The sequence below is a fragment of the Salmo trutta genome, chromosome 37, assembly GCF_901001165.1.
Source record: "Salmo trutta chromosome 37, fSalTru1.1, whole genome shotgun sequence".
NCBI classification, from domain to species: Eukaryota; Metazoa; Chordata; class Actinopteri; order Salmoniformes; family Salmonidae; genus Salmo; species Salmo trutta.
The window spans coordinates 1571321-1585333 of record NC_042993.1 but is presented as its reverse complement, the minus strand read 5'-3'; the positions used below and the strand labels follow the sequence as shown (position 1 = coordinate 1585333).

The following is a 14013-nucleotide window of genomic DNA, read 5'->3' as shown; positions in this document are numbered from 1 at the left end:
GTGGGCAGCACCATCGAGGGCTTCCACCATGCTTCCGCCATTTTAAAGTAGTCAAAGTAGTCAACTGAGTGGGGATTCCTATGAGTTGTAGCCTCAATGGGGCTGCCCATGCTGTCACAGACGCTGTAAAGGCACAGATATAAAGATGAGTCCTCTATCTATCTCTATGGTTTGTCCATGATTATGGGTGTGTGTGAGTGGGAGGGTGTGTGTGAGTGGGAGGGTGTGTGTGAGTGGGAGGGTGTGTGTGAGTGGGAGGGTGTGTGTGAGTGGGAGGGTGTGTGTGAGTGGGAGGGTGTGTGTGAGTGGGAGGGTGTGTGTGAGTGGGAGGGTGTGGGTCCATGTGTGATGTTACAGGAAGGCACACAGTCTCTCCAGTATAGAAGGGTTTCTGTTGCTGAGGAAGATCAGTTCTTTCTTCCCTTCCTCTGTCTGACCTGATGGAGAGAGAGAAATCTCTCAGAAATCAGTTCAACATGTCATAATCTAAACCATCACAAACAGTGCCAGTGGTGAAAGTGAATATCTCTTACTGTGTGGGTGTTGTAGCCAGTGGCGGTCCAGGTAGTAGAGGTAACAGCTCTCAAACTCCTTCTCACTGTAGAGGGAGACTGGTACTGGGACAAACGGGTCCATGCTGTCAAAGCCCTCCTGTAGGAGGAACACAGAGGATGAGGATAGACGTTTTTATAGGTGAACTTCTGTTTCTATTTGACTGGTCATACAATAACATGAAACATGATGCATGTAAACACGTCAGAAGGGTCTTGTCCAAAAACGTCTAGATCCTCCCCTTAGCCCTTGCTAGCCCAGATCAATAGACACCAAGGGTTAGAGGTAGTTTTTGGACTGGACATACAACAACATTAACCAGGATATAAACATGACCCCTGACCTCTCCCAGCAGCTCCTGGGGCAGGTAGGCAGAGCTTGGAGCGTAGAGAGACCCTGTCTGAGACAGAGTGGCGATGACCGCCCCTCCACACTGAGGAGAGAAAGAGAGGGAGAGAGAGAGATAGGGGTGGTGGTGTAAATCACAATCATGTAATTTTCTAGTGTCTATTAGACAGAGGATAACAACTCTATGCAGTTCTCACCCAGTCATTGTTGATCATCTTCCTCAAGTTATGAACCAACGTCAACTCCTCTGGAGCCACCTGACAGACAGGAGAAGAGAGAGACACAGAAAAAGTAGAGAGAGAAGGGAAAAGTGACAGGAAAAGAGGATGAAATGGAGGGGAGAAAGAGACAGGTCAGTCAATTAAGCAACCTTTACACAGAAATTACAAAGACACAAAAATGGAAGCAATAGAAATGAACATATATTTTTTTAGATCCACAGTGAGAGGTGAATGAATGTATAGGTGTATAAGTACAGGGCTCTTATCCTCCTTCTTGAGCGTGGTCCTTCCCCAGAGACCGTTGACTCCATCAACAGCCACAGCCAGCCTGAAGCCCCCCTCTGTCCCCCCAGCCTGTAGCCTCAGCTCCTTTAGAACTGCCCCCACCACATCACTGCTGCTCTTCACACGAGACACTCCCTGGGGTGAAAAAAAAACACAGTTTAACAATGATACGTGGTATGAGATTCTCAAGAGAAGTGCACTGAACCAGTTATGTTTCAGAACTGGAGCCCAGACGCAAGGCGTTCACATGATTCCCAGCCAAAACAGGTCGGAACAGTTTGCATATATTACGACGACATTGTGATGTTTGTGTTCATTTGTTTCTGGAGGCAAGCCGAAGTCGGTAGCTGAAGTCTACGCCCCTTCGTTGGTGATTGGTCAACAGTAGGGATTCTGCAATAAAGTCTGTCATTCAACAAGAGATTACTTGTTTTCATGCACCTTTTTTCATTGAAAATACTGCACCATACATCTTAGTTAGATATAAAATTGCACGACTAAGATATCCTTGGCAAAAACGTCATAACAGATTAAGTTATTTTAGATTAATTCTGACTACGGCATCTCAAAAATGGACAAACAGCACTAACACTCATTTTTCAAGTGAAGGTATTTTAAGGGAGCATGCGAGCACACTCATTCGGTTCGCCTAGCCAAGTTGGGCCAAACTGAAGGATGCTGACGCCTTAATAAAGGGCACGTTGACACTGGACTCACCATGTCCACCAGCTCCCCTAATGGCCGTCCCTCCTCAGTGCTCTCTCTCTTAGTCCACACGTACCGCTGCCTCAACTTGATCTAAAACAACAAGGGGAGACAGTCACAAATACAGGATGCCTCAAGGAGTAAAAATATGCTTAACAACTGTGTGCAATAGTATTTAAAATGACATCTCTGTACCCCACACACACACAATTATCAATAAGGTTCCTAAGTCAAACAATGAATTTCAAGCACAGATTCAACCAACGGCCAGGGAGCTTTTCCTATGGTTCACAAAGGACACCTATTGATAGTTGGGTAAAAATACAAATAAAACAGACATTGAATATCCCTTTGAGTATGGTGGAGCTATTATTGATGCACCATCAAAAGTGTAAAATTAAACCCACTTCGCCACAACGATACAGGCGGCAATCCTAACGTAGTTTCAGGAGAGGCAGGAACCGCTCAGAGATTTCACCATGAGGCGAATCGTGATTTAAAAAAAGTTAGTTTAAAGGCTGTGATAGGAGATAACGGAGGATGGATCAACATTGTAGTTATTTCACAATACTAACATAATTGAGTGAAATAGAGTGAAAAGAAGGAAGCCATCCTGTTTGCAATAAGGCACTAAAGTAATACCCCCAAAAATGTGACATGAAATTAACTTTTTGTCCAGAATACAAAGCGTTATGTTTGGGGGTAAATCCAACAAACACATCACTGAGTATCATGTCATATTTTCAAGAATGGTGGTGGCTGCATCATGTTATGGGTATGCTTGTCATCGGCAAGGCCTCTGGAGTTTTTTAGGATAAAAAGAAAGACACTGGGAAACAAACAAAGCCAAATATACACTGGAATTGCTTACCAAGATGACATTGAATTTTCCTGAGTGGCCTAGTTAGTGTTGACTTACAATCAGCTTGAAAATCTATGGCAATAGATGAAAATGGCTGTCTAGCAATGATCAACAACCAACTTCACTGAGCTTGACAATAAAAAAAATAAAAAAAGAATAATAGGCAAATATTGTACAATCCAGGTGTGCAAAAATCTCAGAGACTTACCCAGAAAGACTCACAGCTGTAATTGCTGCCAAAGGTGATTGACATGTATTAACTCATATCAAAATATTACGGTTTTATTTTCCATGAATTAAAAAAATTAAATGTTTCTTCCACTTTGAGAACTTGTGTAGATCGTTGACAAAAACAACAATTAAATCAATGTTAATCCTGCTTTGGAAACCGTCAAGGTGGGTGAATACTTTCTAAAGGCACTGTATCTTACTTCTAATGTTAGGATTAGGGGATGGTAAACTGATCATAGATTTGTTCCTACAGGCAACACGTACAGTGCCAGTCAAAAGTTTGGAAACACCTACTCATTCCAGTTTTTTTTTTTTTTTTACTATTTTCCACATTGTATAATAATAGTGAAGACATCAAAACTATGTAATAACATATGGAATCATGTAGTAACCCAAAACGTGTTAAACAAATCAGAAAATATTTTAGATTATTCAAAGTAGCCACCCTTTGTCTTGATGACAGCTTTGCACACACTGTGTGTCCAAACTTTTGACTGGCACTGTACCTGGCGCCCACTATCAATCTGAGGAGGAGGAGCTACCTTGGAGAGGAAGTGTTCATTGGTGGTTCTGAAGTTGCGTAGCCAGTTGGAGGCCTGTATTGGCTGGTCAAAGCGGGAGGCGTGGTAGGAGGAGGGCAACAGCTCCTTACAGTTCTTCACCCACAGGTGGGCTATAGAGGAGATTATTATCACAATCATTATTATCATCATCACCATTATTTTGTGCGTGTGTGTGTATGCCATGTTGGGGTGTGTGTATGTGTAGTACCATCTGGTATGTGTAGTACTAGCCATCCCTGTGTGGAGCAGTAGTGGACAGTATGACAGAGAGACATGGTCTTCCCACTGCCCTTCATCCCATCTTCACAACCAGTCAAGGTCAACACCAACACAATACAAGACAGGTAGACAACACTGGTCATAGAGCGGTATGGGGATGACTGTGTACACAGTCATGGCCAAAAGTTGATAATGACACAAATATTAATTTCCACAAAGTTTGCTGCCGAAGTTTGTATGATGGCAATTTGCATATAGTCCAGAATGTTATGAAGAGTGATCAGATGAATTGCAATTAATTGCAAAGTCCCTCTTTGCCATGCAAATGAACTGAATCCCCAAAAAAACATTTCCACTGCATTTCAGCCCTGCCACAATAGGACCAGCTGACATGTCAGTGATTCTCTCGTTAACACAGGTGTGAGTGTTGATGAGGACAAGGCTGGAGATCACTCTGTCATGCTGATTGAGTTCGAATAACAGACTGGACGTTTCAAAAGGAGGGTGGTGCTTGGAATCATTGTTCTTCTGTCAACCATGCTTACCTTCAAGGAAACACGTGCCGTCATCATTGCTTTGCACAAAAAGGGCTTCACAGGCAAGGATATTGCTGCCAGTAAGATTGCACCTAAATCAACCATTTATCGGATCATCAAGAACTTCAAGGAGAGCGGTTCAATTGTTGTGAAGAAGACTTCTGGGCGCCCAAGAAAGTCCAGCAAGCGCCAGGACCATCTAAAGTTGATTCAGCTGCGGGATCGGGGCACCACCAGTACAGAGCTTGCTCAGGAATGGCAGCAGGCAGGTGTGAGTGCATCTGCACGCACAGTGAGGTGAAGACTTTTGGAGGATAGCCTGGTGTCAAGAAGGGCAGCAAAGAAGCCACTTCTCTCCAGAAAAAAACATAACGGACAGACTGATATTCTGCAAAAGGTACAGGGATTGGACTGCTGAGGACTGGGGTAAAGTCATTTTCTCTGATGAATCCCCTTCCCGATTGTTTGGGGCATCCGGAAAAAAGCTTGTCCGGAGAAGACCGGAGCGCTACCATCAGACCTGTGTCATGCCAACAGTAAAGCATCCTGAGACCATTCATGTGTGGGGTTGCTTCTCAGCCAAGGGAGTGGGCTCACTCACAATTTTGCCTAAGAACACAGCCATGAATAAAGAATGGTACCAACACATCCTCCGAGAGCAACTTCTCCCAACCATCCAGGAACAGTTTGGTGACGAACAATGCCTTTTCCAGCATGATGGAGCACTTTGCCATAAAGCAAAAGTGATAACTAAGTGGCTCGGGGAACAAAACATTGATATTTTGGGTCCATGGCCAGGAAACTCCCCAGACCTTAATCCCATTGAGAACTTGTGGTCAATCCTCAAGAGGCAGGTAGACAAACAAAAACACACAAATTCTGACAAACTCCAAGCATTGATTATGCAAGAATGGGCTGCCATCAGTCAGGATGTGGCCCAGAAGTTAATTGACAGCATGCCAGGGCGGATTGCAGAGGTCTTGAAAAAGAAGGGTCAACACTGCAAATATTGACTCTTTGCATCAACTTCATGTAATTGTCAATAAAAGCCTTTGACACTTATGAAATGCTTGCAATTATACTTCAGTGTTCCATAGTAACATCTGACAAAAATATCTAAAGACACTGAAGCAGCAAACTTTGTGGAAATTAATATCCGTGTCATTCTCAAAACTTTTGGCCACGACTATATTAAATGTGTAAAGGTACATTGAGGTGTGATCAGGTGTATTAGGTAGGGTAGGATACAGAGTAGGTAGCGTATGGTGGGCTTGCTGTAGTCGGCTCTCTTCAGGTGAGATATCAGCTCCAGAGCTGGCTGCCTCACCATCACACAACCCTCGTTAAACGTCTTCACCTGGACACGGGTACAGACCGTCAGTCATACTGTAATATATATATACACATATATACACACACACACACACACACACACACACACACACAATACCTGTTGTTGGTATCGTGGCGGCAGGCCGTGGGGGAAGACAGTGTGGAAGTGGGAGGGGGGCACAGTGTAGTACTGCCCTAGGTGCTGTTCTGACTGACAGGCCTGGGGACAGAGGGAGATGAAACATCAGTACTCTCCACACTTATTACCACATGCTACAGAATAAAGTGTGATTGATTATTCCACCTACCGGGTCATTCTCCTGTGTTCTGAAGATGGAGAATGTCTCCGGTCTCGTCTCCATGCCAACCGCATCCAGCTGCTGGCCACACCCACTGCCATGGAGCGGCCGCACCGGCGCTACCTGTCCGTGACATCATCACATTCCACAGGTAAGATGCAGGTGGAGGTGTTGAGCGTCTATCATAGTCCAAAACGTGTACGCCTAAGCACAGCAGTGTTCTAGAATTTAGGACCGTTAGAATGAACTACAGTACAGTGGTGAGGCACAAAACACATTCTAACTAGTACCAGCACATCTCCAGAAAGACATGTACTGTATGTATCGTGCTGACTTTTCAAAATGCATTGATCACATGGAAAATGACATCCCAATGCATCTTAAATGTTCATAAATATTCATAGCTAGCACTAGCTCAAGATGTACTCTTAAGGAGCCTAACGTCGCCGTTACTCCTTAAGGTCCAAGGACCTTATGTTATTTTCAGAGGTAGACTGATGAGGATGAGGTAGTTGGATGGGCTATTTACAGATGGGCTATGTACAGGTGCAGTGATCTGCTCTGATAGCTGGTGCTTAAAGTTAGTGAGGGAGATATGGGTTTCCAGCTTCAGTGATTTTTGCAGTTTGTTCCAGTCATTGGCAGTAGAGAACTGGAAGGAAAGGCGGTCAAAGGAGGAATTGGCTTTGGGGATGACCAGTGAGATATACCTGCTGGAGCGCGTGCTATGGGTGGGTGCTGCTATGGTGACCAGTGAGCTGAGATAAGGCGGGGCTTTACCTAGCAAAGACTTAGATGACCTGGAGCCAGTGGGTTTGGCGACAAATATGTAGCGAGGGCCAGCCAACAAGAGCGTTCAGGTCGCAGTGGTGGGTGGTATATGGGGCTTTGGTGACAAAAACGGATGGCACTGTGATAGACTGCCACCAATTTGCTGAGTAGAGTGTTGGAGGCTAATTTGTAAATGGCATTGCCTAAGTCAAGGATCGGCAGGATAGTCAGATTTACTAGGGTATGTTTGGCAGCATGAGTGAAGGATGCTTTTTTGCGAAATAGGAAGCCGATTTTAGATTTAAATTTTGGATTGGAGATGCTTAATGTGAGTCTGGAAGGAGAGTTTACAGTCTAACCAGACACCTAGGTATGTGTAGTTGTCCACATATTCTATGTCAGAACCGTCCAAAGTAGTGATGCTTGATGGGCGGGCCGGTGTGGGCAGCAATCGGTTGAAGAGCATGCATTTAGTTTTACTTGCATTTAAGAGCAGTTGGAGGCCACGGAAGAAGAGTTGTATGGCATTGAAGCTCGTCTGGAGGTTAGTTAACACAGTGTCCAAAGAAGGGCCAGAAGTATATAAAATGGTGTCATCTGCATAGAGGTAGATCAGAGAATCACCAGCAGCAAGAGCGACATCATTGATGTATACAGAGAAAAGAGTCGGCCCGAGAATTGAACCCTGTGGCACCCCCATAGAGACTGCCAGAGGTCCGGACAACAGGCCCTCCGATTTGACACACTGAACTCTGTCTGAGAAGTAGTTGGTGAAACAGGCGAGGCAGTCATTTGAGAAACCAAGGGTGTTGAGTCTGCCGATAAGAATGTGGTGATTGACAGAGTCGAAAGCCTTGGCCAGGTCGATGAATACAGCTGCACAGTATTGTCTCTTATGGATGGCGGTTATGATATCATTTAGGACCTTGAGCGTGGCTGAGGTGGGCAGCGGTGAGGTGGGCCTCCTCTGCATCTCACAAAGACATGGCGGATGGAACCAAACATCTCAAATTTGGACTCATCAGACCAAAAGGACAGATTTCTACGAGTCTAATGTCCATTGCTAGTGTTTCTTGGCCCAAGCAAGTCTCTTCTTCTTATTGGTGTCCTTTAGTAGTGGTTTCTTTGCAGCAATTCGACTTGGTCTTTTACCAAATAGGGTTATCTTCAGTATACCACCCCTGCCTTGTCACAACACAACTGATTGGCTCAAATGCATTAAGGAAAGAAATTCCACAAATAAACTTTTACCAAGGTACACCTCTCAATTGAAATGCATTCCAGGTGACTGTCATGAAGCTGGTTGAGAGAATGGCAAGTGTGCAGAGCTTTGAGCTTTTCATTGTTTTGATGTCTTCACAATTATTCTACAATTTAGAAAATAGTAAAAAAATAAAGAAAAAACCTTGAATGAGTAGGTGTGTCCAAACTTTTGACTGGTACTGTATATTTTTTTAATTGTTTCTCGCTGATATAAAAGATAAGGAAGCGATGCATGTTAATGTTCAGACCGAGCGTTGGGGCTCTTAACTAAACATCCCCATACAGAAGACGCCTTCGTCCAATGACTTATGTGTAATGGAAATGAGAGTTGAGTCAGCACATAATTAGGTATAAGGGACTATAGTATTAGTGCAAGCCTCAAGACAATCATAGACACCGACAGTTGTGGTTGCTTTGTGTGATGTATTGTTGTCTCTACCTTCTTGCTAATTTATGCTGTTGTCTGTGCCCAAAAATGTTTGTACCCTGTTTTGTGCTGCTACCATGTTGTGTTGCTACCATGCCGTGTTGTCATGTGTTGCTGCCTTGCTATGTTGTTTTCTTAGGTCTCTCTTTGTGTAGTGTGGTGCTGTCTCTCTTGTCCTATATATTTCTTTTTTTTAATCCCAGCCCCCGTAGGGAGCCTTTTTGCCTTTTGGTAGACCGTCATTGTAAATAAGAATTTGTTCTTAACTGACTTGCCTAGTTAAATAAAATAAATAAAGCTATGAATGTCATGGGATCTTGCACCATGGACTCACCGTTTGTCGTAATCTGAAGGATAGTCTGCGAAGGGCCATGGTCTGGAACATGAATAAGTACATAAACCCAGGTCAGTTTACACAGTTACACTGGTGCCATCTGTACTATTGCAGGGGCGACCTTCACTGTAAAATAATGACTATGTTTTTAGGACTAGCAATGTAATCTCAGCTCAATAGCTAGCTAACCTTGTATTAGCTAGCAGACACTGTAACATGCATCCTTGTTTTACAGTACACTGCAGCAAGACTACAACAACTGTAGGTACACAACAACAATTTACCAACCAATTAATTCATTAAATTCAAAATTAAGATCCAAACAAGCAAGGTCATGTAGTTTTAGACGGTTCAGGTCTATTTTGAAAACTCTGAATAGTTGCACAATTTCGGTCGAACTGTCACGGTGCTAAATCTGTGGCAGCCGCCATTTTGGTTTGTAGACGAAGGGATGTTACGTAGAGTTCAAATATGCACATCGTTTCCGCAAATCGAGATGTCATCCACAGTTTTTTTAGAGCTCGGTGGTCTTATTTAGAACCAGTCTGATTTAAAAAAAAAATATATATATATATATAGAGTGTACAGTTGGATAGCTGAATGGTGGGTGATGAGAATAGTTGGCCTAAAATAGATTTAAGTCAATGAACCGAGGATTTAGGCCTATAGGATTCCAATGGTTATGACAGGATGGGGAAAAACTGTATAAACATTCTCAGGATGATTCTATGCAAGATGGTCCCATACATTTCAAAGTGGAGTATGCGGGAATGAAACCAAAAAATATATTGTTTTCGTTTGTAAACATAATTATAGCCTTAGGCCTAATATTTGACATTCAACCACAATAATGCTCGATAGAGATCATTTTTTAAATGAAATACAATTTCTCAACAATAAAAAAAACAGTAGGCTTTGGCTGTATAGGCTTACAATCTACTGCATCTCCCATAGCGCACATCAATCACCCTCCTCTCCCGCCTCTTGGAGCTCCTGAAAGAGTGCGGTGTGTTGCTTTCAGCTTGTTTGAGACTGCTGTAACCTTCTACTCAGTGCTTCTACTACGGGCGCTTTCCGCTCAGAAGCCCCGGTTTTGTGAATGGGCTTCAGTCCGCTCTGACTTCAACCGTGCCCGGGTAGCGCAAGGAACGAATTCAGATATGCAAACAGGTAACTGCTTGGGAAAGAAGGGCCAAGAGAAAGCAAGGCTTGATATGTCGTCGCCATTTTGTTCGTTTTTTTTTATATCATTATGTATTTCTAAATAATTTAGGGTACTTTGTGAACATAACTTTTTAGGTACTTTTTTAAATCATTTAGATGCACATTAAACTGTTGAGGTATTTATTATTTCGGCCAACTGCACATATAGCTTCTGAATACATTTTCTCATGAAAGTTGCCTTTGCTAAGAGATTGCTGGCGTATGTGCTCATCATTTATTACGAGTGAAGCTCGCAACTATGCAATCGAATAGAAAGCCTAGCTGTCAACAATGTTTTGGCACAGAATGACGCAGCCTCACGGGGGGCGTTCACCGTCCTCTAGCACAGCGCACCATCTGATCAGGCTGAAGGAAACAATGTAGCCGAACTTTCCCTTTTCCTGGCTGGCTGAGAAATAGTTACAAAATAAACTAAACAAAACTGGCCCGCGACTGATACCCCACCTCCCCCATTTTTTTATTACAAAATAAAACATAGGATTTTGTTTATGTAAAAAAAAAAAAAGACTAAAATCATAAGGAATTCAGCTACACATTTGTTTAATTTAGGAAATATGTTCCCAAGTATACCACATTAAAAAAGAGACATGTCTTTTGTATGTGATCATGTCTCAATGTAATCAAGGTATGAAATTATTGTTATTTTCAAAATACAATCTATTATTGGTATTAGTTGTGGTGAATTTGCAGCATTATTATAATTATGCACCGGCCCATAACCATCGACTCCGCGGCTGAATCTACTTGTCTTCGCCTGCAGTACTGTAACAAGCTCTCCACCTAGCTGTCGAGACAAGTTACTACGGAGAATGCTACTGTAGTGTCTTCAACCCAGCGCTATGAAAACCGCCGCGCAAATGTTGTTCTCTTCTGTATCCAGCCAGCCTATGCGTAGGGTTTCCTAGGAGGAGTAGGCCTAGCGACTTTAGTTATGTAACCAAACCAATATCTGAATACATCGCATGATTGTTGACGGTTGTCGAGAGGATAGGACAGTATCACCAAGCTCTCTTATCTTGTCTAATGTAGGCTAAACGCAGTTCTGGGACGCGCACGCTCGGTAAGTAGCACGAATATGTCTAATTTTGTAGCATATCAAACCATCATGTTATGTTAGTTAGTAAGTATATGTTAGCGTGCTGTATCACAGCGTTGCAACAATATTGCATCTGTCATATAATTTATTATGGGGGTGTGGGACCAGGGTTGAATTTTCCCTTCGCAGACTGTGATAATATTTATTAAGCCAATGTTGCTGACACAAGTATTATAAGGCAGACAGAGGACAGATGAGGGAGGGGAAAGGGACATGGACTCATCACACAAAAAAAGACTGTATCATCATAGAGAATTGCGATAACTGACAGACATGTAATAGTTTAATGGTTAAATTCGTTGTGCAATTATATGTATTATTGGTAAATGTTCTATGATATAGGCTATATGAATGACAACAACAACAATGGCACGTGTCGTGTCATCACCTACGTTATGTGTGCACTACAAGCTACCACAAGCTACTACAAGCTACCATAGTTCACACGATGCATCGCCATTCGCAAAATAAACTAGTGCGTAATGTTGACATGACAGTGACACCGTGAACGCGGGTAGATCACACAAGTGAGGATCTCAACCGATCACTATCATGTACACTATCATGTATCATGTATCAACACTACATGACCAAAAGTATATGGACACCTGCTCTTCGAACATCTCATTCCAAAATCATAGGCATTAATATGGAGCTGGTCCCCCCCCCCCCCTTGCTGCTATAACAGCCTCCACTCTTCTGGAAGGCTTTTCACTAGATGTTGGAACATTGATGCGGGGACTTGTGTCCATTCAGCCGCAAGAGCATTAATGAGGTCGGGCATTGATGTTGGGCGATTAGGACTGGTTCGCAGTCTGCGTTCCAATTCATCCCAAAGGTGTTCGATGGGGTTGAGGTCAGGGCTCTGTGCATGCCAGTGCACACCGATCTTGACAAACCATTTCTGTATGGACACCACTTGTGTTTGGCTGCTCAGCCAGGGAAACCCATTTAATGAAGCTCCTGACGAACAGTTATTGTGTTGACGTTGCTTTCAGAGGCAGTTTGGAACTCGGTAGTGAGCGTTGCAGCTGAGGACAGACGATTTTTATGTGCTACACACTTCAGCACCCAGGGGTCCCATTCTGTCAGCTTGTGTGGCCTACCACTTTGTGGCTGAGCCGTTGTTGCTCCCAGATGTTTCCACATTACAATATAAATAACAGCACTTCCAGTTGACCGGGGCAGCTCTAGCAGGGCAGACATTTGATGAACTGACTTGATGGAAAAGTGGCATCCTATGACGGTGCCACGTTGAAAGTCACTGAGCTCTTCAGTAAGGCCATTCTACTGACAGTGTTTGTCTGGGGAGATTGCATGGCTGGGTGCGCAATTTTATACACCTGTCAGCAACGGATGTGGCTGAAATAGCCGAATCCCCTCATTTGAAGGGGTGTCCACATACTTTTGTATATCAAATTATCAAATCAAATCAAATCAAATGTATTTATATAGCCCTTCTTACATCAGCTGATATCTCAAAGTGCTGTACAGAAACCCAGCCTAAAACCCCAAACAGCAAGCAATGCAGGTGTAGAAGCACAGTGGCTAGGAAAAACTCCCTAGAAAGGCCAAAACCTAGGAAGAAACCTAGAGAGGAACCAGGCTATGAGGGGTGGCCAGTCCTCTTCTGGCTGTGCCGGGTGGAGATTATAACAGAACATGGCCAAGATGTTCAAATGTTCATAAATGACCAGCAGGGTCAAAATAATAATAATCACAGTGGTTGTAGAGGGTGCAACAGGTCAGCACCTCAGGAGTAAATGTCAGTTGGCTTTTCATAGCCGATCATTCAGAGTATCTCTACCGCTCCTGCTGTCTCTAGAGAGTTGAAAACAGCAGGTCTGGGACAGGTAGCACGTCCGGTGAACAGGTCAGGGTTCCATAGCCACAGGCAGAACAGTTGAAACTGGAGCAGCAGCATGGCCAGGTGGACTGGGGACAGCAAGGAGTCATCATGCCAGGTAGTTCTGAGGCATGGTCCTAGGGCTCAGGTCCCCCGAGAGAGAGAGAGAGAGAGAGAAAGAAAGAGCGAATTAGAGAGAGCATACTTAAATTTACACAGGACACTGGAGAAATACTCCACATATAACAGACTGACCCTAGCCCCCCGACACAAACTACTGCAGCATAAATACTGGAGGCTGAGACAGGAGGGGTCAGGAGACACTGTGGCCCCATCCGATATATATAACGTATAATGGGATGCTCTGTCAGTAGTGTGTTGTCATAGAGATGCTAATGTACTAGTAGTTATGGCTGATAACAGTGACAGTCTGATGGAGATGGTTGGATATGAGAGGGCCCTTACAATGATTTAACCCACTGCTTGTTGAGTGCAGAGGATCACAATGATAATAGTGTCAAGTCTATCCATCACTCTGACATCCGCAATAGCTGTAGACCCGCTGCTTAAAGGCAGACTGAGCGAAATTACTTTGCCACGAGCAGCACCGGAGATATTGAGATGAGCAAGATGCAAGACTTCACTCTCACTCAGTCACACACAGTATCTGCGCATGTGCAGGGGTTCGCTTCACGCTGTTCACAGCGTGGTAGCCAGGCCATCAAAACAGAGACTGTAATGCTCAATTACAGTAGTTGTTGCGAAAATTGACCCAGTATGCTGTTTACTTTCTGCATCTACGTCATATCGCTGAGAGTACTTTTAATGTTGCGATATCGTTGACTGCTGGTTAGTTAGTACGACAGACACTTTCTTGGAACAGACAGACAGGCTGTTTA

At 43.7% G+C, this 14013-nt stretch overlaps 2 protein-coding genes across 10 annotated transcripts in view; one reads left to right on the top strand and one right to left on the bottom strand.

Annotated features, from left to right (window-relative positions):
- Window positions 1–304: 304 nt before the first annotated feature.
- On the bottom strand, window positions 305–9408 carry LOC115176940 (28S ribosomal protein S29, mitochondrial). Of its 3 annotated transcripts, none has more exons than XM_029737351.1 (13): window positions 9237–9408; window positions 8949–8990; window positions 6163–6276; window positions 5973–6074; window positions 5771–5879; window positions 3976–4068; window positions 3747–3877; window positions 2124–2204; window positions 1377–1541; window positions 1098–1157; window positions 896–985; window positions 534–651; window positions 305–437 (listed from the first exon to the last, which is right to left on the bottom strand). In XM_029737351.1, exons 2-13 carry the CDS (start codon window positions 8985–8987, stop codon window positions 352–354), a joined length of 1188 nt encoding a protein of 395 aa, XP_029593211.1. In that variant the 5' UTR covers window positions 8988–8990; window positions 9237–9408; the 3' UTR covers window positions 305–351. The 3 variants fall into 3 exon arrangements, with proteins under 3 accessions (XP_029593211.1, XP_029593212.1, XP_029593210.1); XM_029737352.1 differs by lacking the exon at window positions 9237–9408 and adding an exon at window positions 9138–9197; XM_029737350.1 differs by lacking the exon at window positions 9237–9408 and having other exon boundaries at window positions 8949–9129.
- A 480-nt stretch (window positions 9409–9888) lies between these two features.
- LOC115176938 (histone-lysine N-methyltransferase ASH1L) overlaps window positions 9889–14013 on the top strand; it is a 28099-nt gene continuing 23974 nt past the window's right edge. For 3 of the 7 annotated variants that reach the window (XR_003872308.1, XR_003872309.1, XM_029737347.1), the window contains exon 1: window positions 10794–11232. The gene's annotated coding sequence lies outside the window, so the exon portion shown is untranslated. Of the gene's footprint in view, window positions 10119–10782; window positions 11233–14013 lie in introns of those variants that run through there. The other 4 variants (XM_029737345.1, XM_029737344.1, XM_029737348.1 and 1 more) reach the window with 4 other exon arrangements.

Coding starts and splice junctions, on each gene's coding strand:
- LOC115176940 (XM_029737350.1), bottom strand. CDS start 9,011: ATGTACTTATTCATGTTCCAGACCATGGCCCTTCGCAGACTATCCTTC. Junction 3,878..3,975: donor AGTACTACACATACCAGATG/GTACTACACATA, acceptor TCTCCTCTATAG/CCCACCTGTGGGTGAAGAAC. Junction 438..533: donor CTGGCTACAACACCCACACA/GTAAGAGATATT, acceptor TCTCTCCATCAG/GTCAGACAGAGGAAGGGAAG.